Source organism: Emydura macquarii, unplaced genomic scaffold (genome assembly GCF_026122565.2).
Source record: "Emydura macquarii macquarii isolate MOO-44397 ecotype Brisbane River unplaced genomic scaffold, CSIRO-AGI_Emac_v2 contig_2422, whole genome shotgun sequence".
In the NCBI taxonomy this organism is placed as follows: Eukaryota; Metazoa; Chordata; order Testudines; family Chelidae; genus Emydura; species Emydura macquarii.
Window position 1 is genome coordinate 24,261,120 of NW_027132559.1, and position 16,593 is coordinate 24,277,712.

At 35.8% G+C, this 16,593-nt stretch overlaps 1 protein-coding gene across 2 annotated transcripts in view; it reads left to right on the plus strand.

The window, feature by feature from the left end:
• Positions 1-16,593, plus strand: part of AGMO (alkylglycerol monooxygenase) — a 245,299-nt gene that overhangs the window by 115,605 nt on the left and 113,101 nt on the right. For both annotated transcript variants that reach the window (XM_067562116.1, XM_067562117.1), the window contains exons 6-10: positions 5,702-5,768; positions 7,436-7,501; positions 7,594-7,673; positions 8,873-9,007; positions 9,522-9,638. In XM_067562116.1, coding sequence (XP_067418217.1) covers positions 5,702-5,768; positions 7,436-7,501; positions 7,594-7,673; positions 8,873-9,007; positions 9,522-9,638 — 465 coding nt within the window. The remainder of the gene's footprint in view (positions 1-5,701; positions 5,769-7,435; positions 7,502-7,593; positions 7,674-8,872; positions 9,008-9,521; positions 9,639-16,593) is intronic.

Below are 16,593 nucleotides of genomic sequence, written 5' to 3' on the forward strand. Positions count from 1 at the left end.
ACATACCCTAAGCCTGACTATCCATTAAAGCTAGGTTTTCACCTCCTTCTACAATACAGATTTATCAGAAATTCACCCCCTATGAAACTCTTTATGATCCCAACAGGCCTGATTCCTCCAGCTTGTTTTATTTCCAAACTATAAATATTGTTTTTTCACTCCTCAGTGTGGAAATTTGGCTACCTCCATATTACATGCTTACTGGAGTAGAAAACTGCCTAATCAGATAGGAAAACAGTTGGCGGTGTATAAATCAGGGTTTGCCGAGGATTTCAAAGTGTGAAACTGGGCAGACGAGTGCATATCCTAGGAGTTCTGCCTTTCCCTAGCTTCCCTGTAGAGATTTCACATGGCAAATATGGTCACCAAGGCCATCTGTATAAATACATGGGTGTGTTGTCTTGAATTAACACAACAGTGTTAGTGGGGAATGCAATTATTTTTTTTATTTTTACGTTTCCTCACCAGATGGTCTCAAATGTAAATTCATCTACAAATAATAATAATAATCCTGATCATCTTGATTTTGGTGAGGAAATTGATAGTAATAAGTGCCTGACTACCAACTAGTTCAGCAAATGTGCTAACCCTGGGTTCAAATTCATCCATGGTGTAATTTCACTGACAGCAATGGCGTTGAACCAAAGATGAATTTGACCCCTACCATCTGTAGGTCAGTAATGCTGAGGTAGTTGAACCATTGCTGAGTTATAAACAGTCTCTCCCAAACTTATGGTGAAAAATGCCCTTGTTTCACAAATGGTTTTACTGTAACATTGCCTGTTTTACTCAGTTGACATTCTTTTCCAACATTCATGTCGAAACAGAGCTGAAATAAAGATTCATGTTGTAGTGGTGACAGAAGGAGTTGTTACACAAGATGTAAAGTTTCCCTTGGATTTCATGTCACGATTTTTTCTCATTATTTAAACAAGAACTGCATTGAAGTGGTGCAGGTACCAGGCAATAAAGATTTCCCTTGGTGCTGACAAACCCCGAGACCGCAAATGGAGGTGCTTACATGCCACAAGAGATGTTGCTGCATTTATGTTCTTTTCGTCCACTCTAGGTTTTGCTGTCACAAAGGAAACATCTTTATATAAATATGTTATTATGTAAAATTACATATTTCTGGTTACGTACTAAAGCTTTATTTCTTTGCCAATGTGTTTTGATTAATAATGTATGGAGGGAGTTTCTGAGAATACAGCTTGGAACCTGTCAAGTTTTGGTGTTGGGGAATTACTTTAAAATATTTTCATAGTAATTCTATTGCATTGTGTAGCCATAGCTAAACACAATAATGGAGAGGTACTCTGTTTGTTAAAAAGAAATAAGAGGCAGAAGAATACATGTTGTGTGAAGAGTTCTAAGTGTAGCTTTTGTGAGTAGCACATTTAGGATTCCTGTGCATGTGGCTCATAAACACTTTATTTACAAAGTCCATTTGCAAGAGGATTGGCAAACGAGGCTTTTCTGTGGCCATGGGTTTTTAAAAAACAAACAAAGCAACAAGCAAAATAGACTTGTATTGTTATCCTGAAGTTCATCTATGGGTCACTGATAGGAGAGTTGAGGTGCACATGGTGTGCTAATTCAGGAAGGAAAAATTGGAGACAGGACTTGATTTAGAACAGTAGGTGGTTGTGCATAAAAGGCAAGTGCAGACATAAGAAAACAGCCATTTTGTTCAAAACAGGGATGAGGTCACAGTTGGACAACACCTTGGACGTCAAATATAGACTTCATTTAAAATATTAATAGCTATTATTTTGCTGCATTCCCAAAGTAGCTGCAAAAGGATGTTGCAGAGAACAGGCGTGCTTTACATACATACACATACTTGTGAACTGCCATGTTTTATGTACATACACTCTCTCTGTCTTTCTCTCTCTCTCTCTCACATACACACACTCTCCCCCATATCCTACATCTTTAAGTTTTTTTTAGTACCATCCAATTTTTTGATGCTTAGAAATTACGAATTTTTAAAGGCAGAGGTCAAAGACAAGAAAAATTGCTTGTGTTGCATCCTTTCTTTTTCTTTACAAACTATTTTTTAAAAAAGTTATTTCATGGGAAAACATTTTCCACTTAAATAATACAAAATTCTGGGGCAAATTCTGGTTGTTCCATTTATGACTGATAGAGCAGATTGAAAAGTGAAAATATGTTTCTAAAAAAAAAAAAATTCAAAATTTTTAATTCAAAGTATTTGAACAGACCATTTTTTAAAAAGAAAGTTTTTAAAATAAAAAATACCAATGTTATTGAAATCTTTTAGAGAGACAAGGTGGGTGAGATCATATCTTTTATTGGTCCAACTTCTGTTGGTGAGAGACATGTTTTTGAGTTTACACAAAGCTCTTCTTCAGCTCTATGTAAGCTCAAAAGCTTGTTTCTGTCACCAACAGAAGGTGGTCCAATAAAATACATGACCTCACCCATCTTGTCTCTCTAATATCTTGGACCAAAATGGCTACAACAATATTGAAATCTTTTGTTTACTGAAAATTCTATTTATGGTAAATGAAAAAAATTGATAACCATTATGATAACACTTTTAAAAAAAAACTTACAGGTTTGACTTTTTTGTGGAAAAACAAGACTGAAGCAATATTTTTTCTGAAAAAAATTAATTTAAAAGGCCATTTTGGAAAATAAAAGCCTTTTTATTTAAAGTTTCAGCCAACTCTAATGATTGAGATAGGGTGACAGTTTTATCTTTACGGCAGAGTGGAGCCATAACACGAGTACAAGGGATTATTGCCACTGATATTACCAATAGCAATCAATGTTTTACAAGAGGCATAATTGTACAGAATCAGGATGTGGCAATATTTCTGTGCTAGGAGCTATAAGGTTTTGCTGAAGAGACATCACACTACCTCTGTTGTACAGGTGAAGTTACTGTTACTGTTGTGCATATTCCCCCTCTCCTCTTTGTTGACCGCTAGCTCTTCATTTTCCGGGAGATTTTTATAATGTTTGTAGTATTTTTAGATGGTTGCAAGTTTATTCATGTGCAGGTAAATCCTTTTATTCTCACTGAAGAGAAACTCCCACTGATTCATCTGGGTGATGGGAAAGGCAGATCAGCAGACTGTGTAAATTATCAAAGCTCTATAACTATAACAGTTTACACCAGCCAAGGATTTGCCTCTGGGAATTTTGCCTAAGTAAGGATCGCAGGATTTGACTCTTAGAATCCGATTCAGCAAAAATGTCTGGCTGCTTTGCCATGCACGGCTGCAGGAGCCTTGAAAAATGAGCTTTCCAGATGTGTTTTTCTGCAGGAATAAAACCGTAAATAGTGTACGTGAGGATAATATTTATAACGTAATTGTAATTTTATTCTTTAGGAGGAATTTACAAAAGAGTTAGAAATATCACTTAAAGCAAATGAAGTTTCTAAAATTAGACTAGTTTTACTTCTAGATATTAGGTGAAATGTATTTTTTGTTGTATCTTGGTAGAAACTTGGGTTTATGTTTTGCTACTTTCAGCGTGTCAGGCATTTGTGAGGTTGGGTCTGCTATTCTTCAAGAGCTTTCCAGGTTGAAAATAGAATACTCATGATTGCCATCTCAGAGAATATTTTCATCTATGTGTCACTATTGTTTCTCTGAAGTAGAGGTGTGCCTGATTGAGTAGTAAATTGAAGAATGGTACTCTGAAACATTAATCATTAACAATGCGGATTTGCAAATGTCATTGCTCAAGAAAGACTGCTACAGCTTGGGGTCATTTGAAATCATGAGAGATTGTATTTCTAAAGAAAATACTCTCATTAGCATTAATCAAATGTATTTATTTAAAAAGATACTTATATTCCTGAGACTTCTAGGGAGGCAGAAAACAGAGAGAGTTACTTCAGAACACTTAGGTGCAGTACAACCTTTCAGAGGATATATTTGATTAGCAATTTTTTTGTGTACAAATTTAATCAATTGGAAATTAAAAATTGTAAAGGTATCCACTTTGTCAAGGACTTGTTAGAACCGACCTGTAGACTGACAGTTGAGACCACTAACCCATTGCATCATGCTCCTTGCTATGGTAGACTAAGTTTGGCTTATTTTTTTTCAAAAACTATCTAAATATTTAGTTACAATCATATATTGAAACTAAGTGGGTCATAGCTGGTGTGGTCTAGTAAATAAATCACTTATCTTTCAGGCTTTGGACTGCAGCTGAACCCAATTCTTTTGAATCAGATTATATTAATTTAGTGGTCACATCTCACATAGTTGAAAACAGTGGGATTTGCTGTTTGAGAGAGGATGGAAACAGAGCAGGCCTGAATGATGAATTGTTTCTCACCCTTAGGTGGTCTTTCAGGCTTGAAGTTATTTAGAGACAGTATTTGGAAATTCAAATGTGCCTACTTATGTCGTCCTTGGCTTGCGAATATAAAATAAAAATCATTTAAAAAAAAAAAACCTTTCAGTATTCCAGCCTTCACATGCATAACTTTCCCTTCACAACTCAGGGGCGGTGGGGAGACTGTGACAGATAAAAATCAGAAAAGTTAGAGCACCTGAACTAATCCGCCAATTTCCATTCTGCTTTAATCTTGGCTGCACACCTCGCCCAATCTGTTCATCGGCCAACAGCAGTTTTTGTTGGTGTTTATTTTTACATCACATACTCAGCCAGGGAGAGACAAAAGAAGTATAAAATAATCTCTTCCTCCCATGTGGCTATTTTCCTAATGCATGGAGGATGAAATCTGTCTGCAAAAGCTTCAGCTGATGCATTTTGACCCCAATTTTACCTTCACTTGCACAGGTGCAATGACTGTAAGCAGCATTGGGGTGCCTTCAAGTTCAAGGACTGATCCGGCAAACCTTACATGCAAACCTTACACAGTTAAACCCATTGAAATGGATGCTTCTACTCTCATGGCAATGACTGTCTGCCTCCCTATCTAACCTGGAATCTATCAAATCCATCTCTGTGAAGAAATTACAGAGCGCACATCATTGTAGTGTTTGAGCATGAAATATTGTAATTAGATTCACACAGAAAACATCCATAGAGGACAACATGACAGATTCTGCTCTTCACATTTCCTAGGTTTTAGGAAGCTTTACTTGATGGGTGTTGGGGTTTTTTGCTAATGGTGAATAATTATAATGTCAAATGATCGGTCATGGAAAACAGGTATTATTTTGGAATGTGCTCTGAAGACTGATACATTCTCCTCAGAATATGGGTAGGTTTACTTGTGGACGTGAGAGTTTCAGGAACAGGCTGTAATGAAGTTTGGCACTTGATTACATTTAGTCTCTGAGAGGGTCAGGTGACAAAGGCTACACGAATAGGTAGCAGACGTATGAATAGAGCCCTATGGAATCATGAGCAATGTAATAAAATTTTAAAATGCCAGCAATTTATTTTATATATTAAACAATTAAGCATACAAAACAATCCCAATTTTAGTTTGCATTATGGTGATTTTACTATACACAAGTTTCATAAAAACTCCTATTACATAGTAGTTGACAATAGAATAGTTTTAGTAAGTTATTTTAACTTGTACAATGTTCCTTTATGTAAAAACCTTTCCAGATGCAGTTCTCTTGTAAGGGAAAATTAGCCTCACTCTTTGTCTCCCCTCCTCCAGCTTTTCCTTCTATATTTTGCTCAATTTTACACAGTCCATGACAATCCATTCACAAGATAATTTTGTTTAAAGGTAGTTAACAACCTTGGACCTTTGGAGCTGATTCTTAATACTCCCAGTCACCACAGAGTTCACCATGGTAAGCAATACCATGCCATTTGATTTTCCATTGTTTGTTTTCTTACTGTCATTATTTATATTATATTTAAAAAATACAGAAAAGAGGAAATGTGATAGTTTTTAAAAAAAAACATTACATGAGGAGCAGTAATGATTGCTCGGTTGAAGGTTTCATAAGCATTTTTATTATAACCTTTTGTTATCAGTAAGTTATAACTTCAAAACGTTTACGTCTGAAGCTGACATTTTTCAGATTTGGTCTCTGTCCAAATGTGAATTACTTTAGACGGTTTGTGCAAAACAGTTCAGTATTTGTGAATATGAGCCGAGTGATGGGGGAAAAAAAGTGCTACTCCCCACTGTTAAAAATAAATAAATATTGTCACCCATTTTCAGCTGCTCTTGCACCTTAGAGTCAGACACTCAGTATCATCATAGAATTGGCCCTGTTTTAGAAAAACTGCATTTGGCTGTTCCAGTGAAAGTTCAGTTTGCATTTAACTGAATTATTGAAAAACTCACTTTGCAAATGTGCGGTACAATTGATATTACTTTTTTCATGCTTTTCACCAATATTCAGCGTAATGGTAGGCTGAAGTATACATATGTGTTTCATTAATGTAATGGCATAGTGAAGAACGTTGGGAACATGTGCAATGAATAAGCCAGGGCTCCAGAGGTGCCCCTGGCTCATTCACTGGGCATCTTGCAAAGCTCATTCACTGAGTATCTTGTAAAGAGCAGAGATAATAGGTAGAAAAATAATAGTAAGATTGAGAAACTTTATTTACTAATTTGAACCAGGTTCAAATACAACTAAATGTACAATGGATATTATAACTATTTATTATAGCAATGTGTTAAGTGTTTATGGCACTGTACAAACATTTAAAGGGGGAGAGGGGTTCTGTAAGTGTCCAATCCTGCAAATTTGCCCAAGTATTGGTAGTCCCAGTATGCCAAATTCTGTTCTAATTTTCACTGCTGTAAATCCAGAGTAAGCATATTGACCCTGAGTCTAATCAGGGTTATACTAGTGATGCACAAGTTTAACTCCATTGACTTCAGGAGAGTAACTCTGCATTTTCAGTTGGAGTAACTGAGGGCAGAATTTAGCTAATTGACTTTAATGGGACTACTTGTACATGAGTAAAACTTAAAGCCCTATATGAGATAGAGAGATTGATCCTGCTCTCATTTAAGTCATTAGCACAGCTCCTCATAATTTAAATAAGGGTAAGATCAGACCTATAATATAGGAGGTATACAGAGGCAACAGGAAGTCATTCATGAGATCATTGCACACATCTTGTGCATATTTGGTACACATGTTGTTAGTTACAATTTGGTTCATTTTTGGTGATTTTTCTCATTATTTATTTTTTCATTTAACTTTTGAATGTACATACACACTGGGGTAAATTCTCCCAATCATTCCATTGACTTCAGATAAATTGCAACAATGATGAATTTGAGTCATATGTTTTTACCCTGAATTATATTTTAGTAGTCAGATGTGAGGCATAAGAAAAGTTATAGCTGGTTAACGGTGGAAGATTAGCCACCTCCTATTGTTATTATGTAAGAAAATCAGACTTATAATAAAGACTTGCTTTTGTAGATCAGTTGAAGCTTGTAGAATTCACAGATTTTTCATAAGTACACTCAACAATGTTTTTGTTATAGGCAGAAATCCTTACTGCATTGACAAAAATTATGGTGGTACCCTCATTATTTGGGATAGAATTTTTGGTAAGTGGAATAAGTTGCTGTTGTTAATATTAATTAATGTTGCAAACAGGAATTTTTATGCTTTTAAGTTTAATTATTTTTCTCCCTCCCAGGAACATTTGTGGCAGAAAATGATAAAGTTATATATGGCCTAACACATCCAATAAATACATTTGAACCTTTCAAGGTCCAGGTAATGTATTTTTTTCTTACTGAACTTATCTGTTTTAACATGAGCTTATATTCAAAAGAAACATACATTTTGAGAGACTGTAGGCAAACCGTACTGTACTATAGATTGTTTTGTAATTATTTGAAGTGTTTACTATAGCTTAGGCACATGTCAAAGGTAAGGGTTTAAATTATTTTAGATAAACCACATGTAAAATATTTCTGCAAATCTCAATTATTATTTGATCATTTTTCACTGTAGTATATTTCAGTGTTCTCATAAGGATGAAGGAATCAGTGCTACACAGTGGTGGTGAAAATGCAATGGGTGAAAATTATTCATGTTGTGATACCACTGAAGTCAGTGGATTTACAAAAGGGATGAATTATACTCCATGTAATGATTTGCCCTGCTTGGTTAAGGAAACATTCTGTACAAGCAGATGGTAGAGATACAAAAGTATTTTATTTGTTACATATATCCGCTCTAAATATTGCTCTTTTAAAAGCAACTCCACAGTCTAATCTCTTATGTAATTTGTTTTTACTATAACTATTCATTACATTTAATATTCAGGGTATCCCAGAATGATTTGTTGAACAGCAAAGTAATATTACTTTCAGCAGTAAATGCAGCGGACAACATGCGCTGAATAAAAGTTGAGATACAGTTTGAACATTAGAATCTGTTTAATTGAGGAAGATTGTTGGCTAAGACGTGACAATTATTCTAGCCTCTTTTCACAAAACCCAAAAGGTTGTTTACTTTACACTTGGACAGCCACCAAAAGAATAGTCTTTAGTTTCAAAACTTATTTTAAAGATAATGGGGAGGTACAGGTTGAGAATCAGGACAGAATTTGGTCCAGTGTCTCTAACGCTGCAGTGTCCCTTATGACTGTATGGCAGTCTGATTCCTGAGCCTGGGTCTTGCTGTGGAATTTAATCCTATGTCCTGGCCCAGAAAAGAGTGTTCTACCAACAAATTATTCTGATATCTGATGTGATACATCAAGATTTTTTGAGTGACATTTATAGCTGGAAAAAGTTACCTCTAGAAGATTCCATTCAAAACTGTTAGACATTTCTGCATTTTCACTGGAATTGTGAGTGTTCAGATCCTCTGAAAATCAGTCTCTTGTTAAAGTAGGGTAAAGTATAATGTTTTGCTAAATAGCTATTTTTACTAACAAATATGGACAATTACTTATGTCTTCACAGTTATGTCACTTGGCTTATATCTGGAGCACATTTTGGGCCACACCTGGATTCAGCAATAAGCTCTCTGTAATATTCAAAGGGCCTGGCTGGGGACCTGGCAAACCTAGACTCGGCCTTCCTGAGGAAATCCCAGTGGTAAATTGAATGTATAGAAGGCTTTCAGTTTCATATAATTTACTTGCCCTATTAGTACTATTGGATCGAGGTTAAAAACTCTACTTGTATCATCTTAAATTAGTAGTCTTAAAGCTTCAGGGAAGAGGGAATTGAAACGGAGACTTAAGGAAATGGAAGTTTTAGCTGTGTTTTCGCTTTATATTTGAAAATGTAAACATATTAGACTTTTATATTTCAAAGGTCTTTTCATCATTCATTTATTAGAGAGAAATTTTCCAGTGTTTTGCATAAAGTTGGATGATTTTACACAAACAGTTAAAAAATCTTTAGTTTAACCTATTTCTCACAATATATTGTGTATATTTGATAACAGCCCTTTTCTACCTTTCTCTCCCATATTCCTAAGTGACTAGCCATGTGCCATTAAATAAGACCCTTAACCACTTGGTATTTGAAATTAACATAGGTACTAAAGGATAATATGATGGAATTGATCACTGATGAAGACTATTATCTGTTTTGCTGCATGTAGATCACTGGAAAAGAGGTTCCATTCAATCCCAAATTGCCAACATATCTTTGTGTCTATGCAGTAGTACATTTTGTCTTGATGCTGGGCTTTTACATGGACCTGATCGAGACCAAGGCCGTAAGTAAATCACACTTTTAGTGAAATGCAGTGTTTTGTGTTAGCAAAGAAATGTCTGGCGTGAGATGCTTTTAATGTTAAAATTTAAATAATAAAACAGACTCTGTAAGGGCCTGTTTCTACTCTCACTTATGCTGCTATAGTCAGGGGTATCTCCACTGAAGTTAATAGAATTGTACCAGTTTAAAACCAGTGCAACTGAGATTGGAATCAGGCCTAAGAAATGTGTCTATAATGATTAAACTAAAATATACTCTATAATTTGTACAATATTTTCCCCTTCACAAACAAATTAGGGATTAAGGTTTTTCCCAACATGAAGAATCTTTTTTCCCCCCTTTAATTCAGATATTTATCAGCCTGCTCTACAAATTTTAGCGTTGTTGCATAGCTATATAAATGCATAAAGTTTAGGATAATTCAAATTAAAAGATAGAATGAAGCCCATTTATTGGAATTACAGATAAAAGAATTAATATCAACATTTTCAAAAATGAATTTGGGTGCTTGAGTTTCTGGTTGTCCACTGTAGAAACTTAGAGGCCTCATTTTCGAGAGGATGGGTGCTCAGTACTTTCTAAAAGTCAGACCTCTTTAAAATGTCTGAAGTTAGGCACCCAAAAATGTTGGCCTCCAAAATCAGTAGTCACGTTCCAAAAATCTTGGCCAATATATTTCTGATTCTCTGGTTTGAATGTTCCTCCTCCTCTAGAATATGACAGTGAGGGCAGGAGATGGGCTGAAATTGTAACAAGGAGTTGGGCCTGAATGGTGGCAAGCTATGGCAACATGGTATAATTCCATGGCACTATATAATCTCCCACAGTCATTCTGTACCAAACAGGTAAAGTCTGAGAAGCACACAAAATAGAGATTGTGCTAGTCTGGTGGGAGGCGTTAAAGAACAACTATTTTACATAGCATCTCTGCATAATTTAAGTAAAAAAGTTAACTCTGCTTTAGTTAATATTAACTTATTCTGCACACACTGTGACCTCACTCGGGGTGGAGGGTGGAGGGGAGTGAGGTACGTGTGTCTCTAAGGGTTGGGGATCTAAAGGTAATAGGGTGCACAAGCCAGCTGTGGTGCCATTTCCAAGGGCAGGGACTAGACCTATGCAGAATTAGGACCAGCACAGATGCTTATAGTGCCTATGAGAGAAAGATCATTTCCAGTGTCATGTATTGTGGATGTTTTACAGTCCATGTCCCCTGCCACCAGTAAATCTGATTGACCTAGGTGTGTATACAGTTGGTCTTTGCAGCAGCAAGAGCTAAAGTTGCACTTGAATTTCTCCCTGGTCTTGTTTTTTCTTTCCCCCTTAAGCAGGGGAATATATGGCCCAAACTATTTTTTGTACTATCATTTACAACTGCAGCTGTGTAAGAATTGCTGTCAAAGGATTAAAGGAAGTTTAAATACCCCCCCAAGGCCTTTAACATTATTGTTTCAAATTCTCCACAATCTCATGAATGAACCATCCTGAAGGTTCACCTCTGTAAATTTAGAGTTCCAAAATGAGCAGAAAATTACCTGCACAATACATGAGGTAGAGGGAAAAGAGAAGACAAGATGAGAAGTGCCCACACTACAGGACATAAACCCTGAAGAAAGCAGTGCTGGACAGAAGACCAAGTTCCTAGATCTTTCTAAAATTACAGAGGGGAAACTGTCACAAGAAGAGAGCATATATATGAATAACGTAACTTGATAAATTCTTCACTTAGTATCAGTTTTCCTGTACATTGGGTTATGAAATGGCTATAGACACAACTGGAATTTTCTGCTTGGCTATGAATTATGTCATAACCATGGCATAGCTCCATAAATGGAAAGAGCTAACTGTTTTCCTCATTTTTTAGGAATAAGTGCCATTTCATAATAGCAATAAGACATTCTAGCTGCACACAGTTATTACATTTCTCATTGACACTCAGTCTTTGGTTTCATGAAAATATTAAGTTTCTCCATACACAAAGAACAACCATATACCTTCAGTTGAATGAACTTTATTTTAACTTAAGAAAACAGCAAAAAAGAAAGAACACATTATACATTTTCTTGCGAGAGAGAGAGAGAGAGAGCACGCTGTGTTTCTTTCCTTCATAGCAGTCTGCACTAAATTTGGTAAACTCTGAAAGGTGCCAGCACCTTTAGTAAGGGCTGAAGTTCTGCAACATGCCAGTGTGAGAAATACTTTTGTGGGACATTTCACAAAAATAAAATAATCTAAAATCCTTTGAAATATAAAAGTAAGTTTGGAAACTGACTCTTATCTAAATACACCTTTATTCTGAAGGTGTATTTACTTGGGTTGTGTAAATCATTTCTTCTTTATTAAAAAATATTCTGTGGTAATCTGTTGATTATGAAGCAGTATAAATTCCTTCCCCAAATTCCATAACCTCCTTTTTTTAAACATCGTGACATTTTGAAAGCTTGCAATGAAATCAAAATCCAACAGAAATATTTTTTTCTGTTTGATTGCAGCCAATAACCACATTGCAAAAGTTGGGGCTGACTTGTAATTGGGGATCCTGCTGTGGTCCCGCAGGCTTCTTTGTTTATAGAAATACTGTAGTATATAAATACTCATTTATTTTATCAATCCATGCATACATGTAATTTTTGGAGTGGAAAGAGGATGCTAGCAGTAATGCTAAGATGTAAGAGGCACATTCCTTTCTCACTGCAACTTGCAATGCATACATTTAATATATAATATTTGGTTTAGTGAAATAACCTACTGACTTTTTTTGTTGATCTTGGTAGATTAACGCTTAGGAAACTGATGTTCAGCTGCCAGGAAACATTTCATGGGGTGATACCATGAATACAAGTTTGAAATGAAAATTAAGGAGCCATGCTAGTATATAACTATGGTGTTAGAACTGTAAAAAGAAAGTTATGGTCATTAAATAATAAACACACATTTACACTATATGGCTGATATTCTCAAATGTTTCTTGTTACCACAATATACTAGAGTAAATCTATTATGATATTACAATATATTTTAATGCAGATTAGTTTGGTTATTGCAAGTTTAGAAGACAGCCCCAGAGTATCACTATAAATGTGGGAACGCATTTTTGCTGTGCAAAATAGCTTGAATTTGGCACTTTTTCACCGTCTACTGTGAAACTTAACTTTCACATACTGTACCTGGGCCAACAAAGTCACACAGTTCACCCTTCACCATTCCCGGAAGTAGAGCACTTGGAGAGTGGGAGACAGTAATGTAGTATATATTCTTTCTTGATACCGGATTGCTTTCAGCATGTCTACATAGCATAAGAGCATCAGGATAGGTTTGACTTGCAAATAATAGCGATCTACTGACTACCGTGCTGTCAAATGTAGGGCCTATATCAAGTTTGACAAGGATACAGATGCTGTTACATACTATACTTCCCAATTGATGGAGTTGCTGAAAAGGAATAGGAAGTGGTCCCAGAAGCAAAAATTGTAAAATAGCTTGTACCTGTTTTCCCCCTTCTTTGTTATTGTATATGAGCAAGGGCTTTATATATGTGAACTGCATAGCATTTTAATCCAGCTGCTAAAAGATTAGCTAACTTTGAGTCTATTGTTCATGATATATAAAGACTGCCTCTGTTCTTTTTCTTGCTTGTATGTTTTTACATTAGAAATATATCTGTACTCTTTGCTGGAACCTAAGTCACACAGGTTTAAAACTAAACTACAATTAATTCTCCCTTTGTAAACTGAGATGAGGGAGAATAGAAGGATAATTCTTGGACGACTGAGGGCCTCAATCCTGCGAAGATTTACACACACACTGCAGGAGACTATTCACATGAGTGAAATTATGCATGTTTATAAATTTTCACAGGATGCAGTCTGAATGCTCTCCTTTCCCCAGTGGTGAGGAGCAAACTGCAGTTTAGTTTACAAGCTTGGGTGACACCATTATTTAGGTCCTCTCTGTGTCATGTTAGGTCCATCAAACAGAGGTAAGGACTAGAACTATTCAGAATTTTTCAAGAGAAAAGTGGTTTCATGGAAAATATTACAAGTAAAACTGTTACTGTCTTGAAAAATTTAATTTTTTGCAAAATATTTTCCCTTTGGCTTTTTAAAGCTGTGTTTTGGTAAACAAAAATGTTGATAATTTAGATAAAGAAGTCATGACAAATTTTGGGAAAATGCCTCCATTTTGAGCCCTGTGAATTGCAATTAAAAAAAAATTCAACCAGCTCTTATGAGGACACCCTTAGTAATACAGTATTCCTGATAGTTCAAATCCATAAACAGGGTGAAACTTATTTTTTTTCTCTCTTTTTGGGAAGCAACAGTTTGAGGCCATCTTTATACATCAGAAAGGAGAAATAAACACATAAATATATTAACTTTTGATTCCCCATTTGCTAAAAATTCTATTTCTATCTAAAGTACTTATCTGGCCCAAATGGCCATAGTATGTGAGCATCTCATATTCTTTAATGGTCACAGCAACCCTGTGAGGTAAGAAGGTACTATTATTCCCATTTTGCAGATGGGAACTGAGGCACAGAGAGACTAAGTGACTTCCCAAGCCACCCAGGGATTCTGTAGTGGGGTAGGAAATTGAACCAGGTCTCTCACAGTCCTATCACCCCAACAGCTGGGCCGTACTTCCTCTCCAAGAGGATTAAAATGCCAGAGACACTTTTGTTGCTGTGGGTAAAACTGCCTAGGGGTAAGGCAGAGAGAGAGTATATTATTACATTAATTGCTCTTATGTGTAATGAAGTGTGAAAAGAAACCATAGGAAAACAATTTAAATCAATGCCATGTAAATCATTGAGTTAATTTACTTGATTTTTTTTTCCTAATGATTTTTAAAGTCAGGCTGAAGCTTTGTAAAATGTATTTGAAATGTGTACTATTATAACATTGGATTACAATTTGTAATGAATTAAATTATAAATCCTGGGTTTCCTTTAAATGCAGCTACTGCTAGGGTATCTTGTCTGAATTTTACACAACTTTATAGGCAAAAAAGATGAGGTCCTGAGCCTTCAAAAACATAAGCAGGTTTGCAATTTTACTCAGAGAAATATTCCTGTTGATTTCAATGGGACTACTTGTGCGTCGATTGAAACATACAAAAATGTTTGCGGGATCAGGGAGTAATTTTTGAATAAAGCCTTTACTCAGAATGGCATATCATCTTTGCCATGTCAAAACAAGATTGCTTCAATGTTAACAATGGAAAGTTAGTTAGACTTTAATATGTTAAAATCATTATGAGAGTCTTATAAGGCTATGTTTGAGCATATTTTTCAGAAGCCCCTAAGGGTATGTCTATCCAGTATTTTGGAGCCCATACAAGCAAGCCTCCTAGGTTGGGGTGACAGACTTGAGCTAGGTAGGCTCATGCTAGCACTTTAAAAATAGGTATGTTAACAAAGATTTGAAGTTGCAGCTCGGGTTCTGAAGCAGGGAGTGGGGTGAGCTTCAGAGCCAGAGCAACAACTTCAAAGCATTGGCTACACATCTATTTTTAGAGTGCTACTATAGGACCAGCTAGCCCAAGTCTATCAACCCAGGCTGAGGCTCACTCCTGAAGACTCCAAAATGTTGTGTTAAATATACAATGTGTGACTTAGGAGAACAAGTCCCACTAACTTCAAACTGCAAGCCTTGATGGAGGAATATAGCATGACAAAGCATTTCTACTTTCTTGACTGCTGGAAATTTAATATATTGCAAGGTGGGATTTGTTGCAAATATTTCAATATTTTTTAAAATCACCATTTTTATTCACCCTGAGATAAATCTGTGCAGCAGAGCAGCTTGACAGCTGTAGCTAGTGAGATGTGCTGGCTTGTAAATCAGTTAGACTGCTGTTTAGTTATCCCATTATTGGAAATCTGTTTTCTTTATTTGATAGCTTTTTATTAGTGATATTGATATAGATGTTTTCTGATTCTTCAGTAAAACAACAGAACCCATTCCAGCCAGGATTTGTAGTCTGATGTGTTCTGGAAATATGGACCATGGAAGTTTACACAGCTATAAAATTTGAGAATTTCCTCCAACAGCTTCCCTTAGATCTATTTGGGGCAGGGGCCCACCATGAAAGGAGAGGTGGTGATGTTGCAGGATGGAATTTATTGAACTCAAACTTCCAAGCAGACATTCATGGATTTTCATTTGTTTCCAATGTCTGAAATCTTGAGGTTGCAGTTCACAAACTCTGTGGCTAGCCAGATCATGCAGGATATATACAATACAGCCTGTGCCACCAATGTGGATTTTTTTATAACAAAAAAACAAAGGTTTTCAAAGCTGATTAAATCTCAGCAGGTGCTGGGGAAGGAATGATCCTTCGTGGTATAATTACATAGCATTTTAATAGTTAGAAAGCCCTGTGTGGAGTGCAAAAAATGAGCTAATGCCATGTGAAAATGGAATCTTGAAACTAAAAAAGTATGTCTTTTCTTTTTCTGAATTAGGGTTACATTAGTCATGTTTATTGCTTTTAAGGACTCAAGCCCTCAGGCCCCTATTCATCAAAGCACTTAGGCACATGCTTAACTTTAAACCCTGACCTTATATCTCATTGAAGTCAAAAGATGAGCTAAAGTACTTCACTGAACTGGGAGCGAAGTGCTGAATTGCCATGAAGGAAAGAAATTAATTTGATCTCTTGTTGAAATACTAATATATTATCACTCAACCCATCTTCTTCATTTTTTTTAAACAATATTCTTTTGCTTGCCTGTACCCTCTGGAGAATCATTGTAAAGCTGCAATGACATTATGAACAGGAAAAAGAGCAGGCTGTTTTTTCATATTGGTTTTAGAAAAAATAGCTATTTTCGTTTGGGTACAGGATTAAAGAGTTCAAATAATTTCAGGAGAAAAAAACAAATACAAATTTAAGGATGTTTAGGGAGTGGGGTTGAAGAATCTGACATGGGGTTTTTAGATATAAAGTTCAAA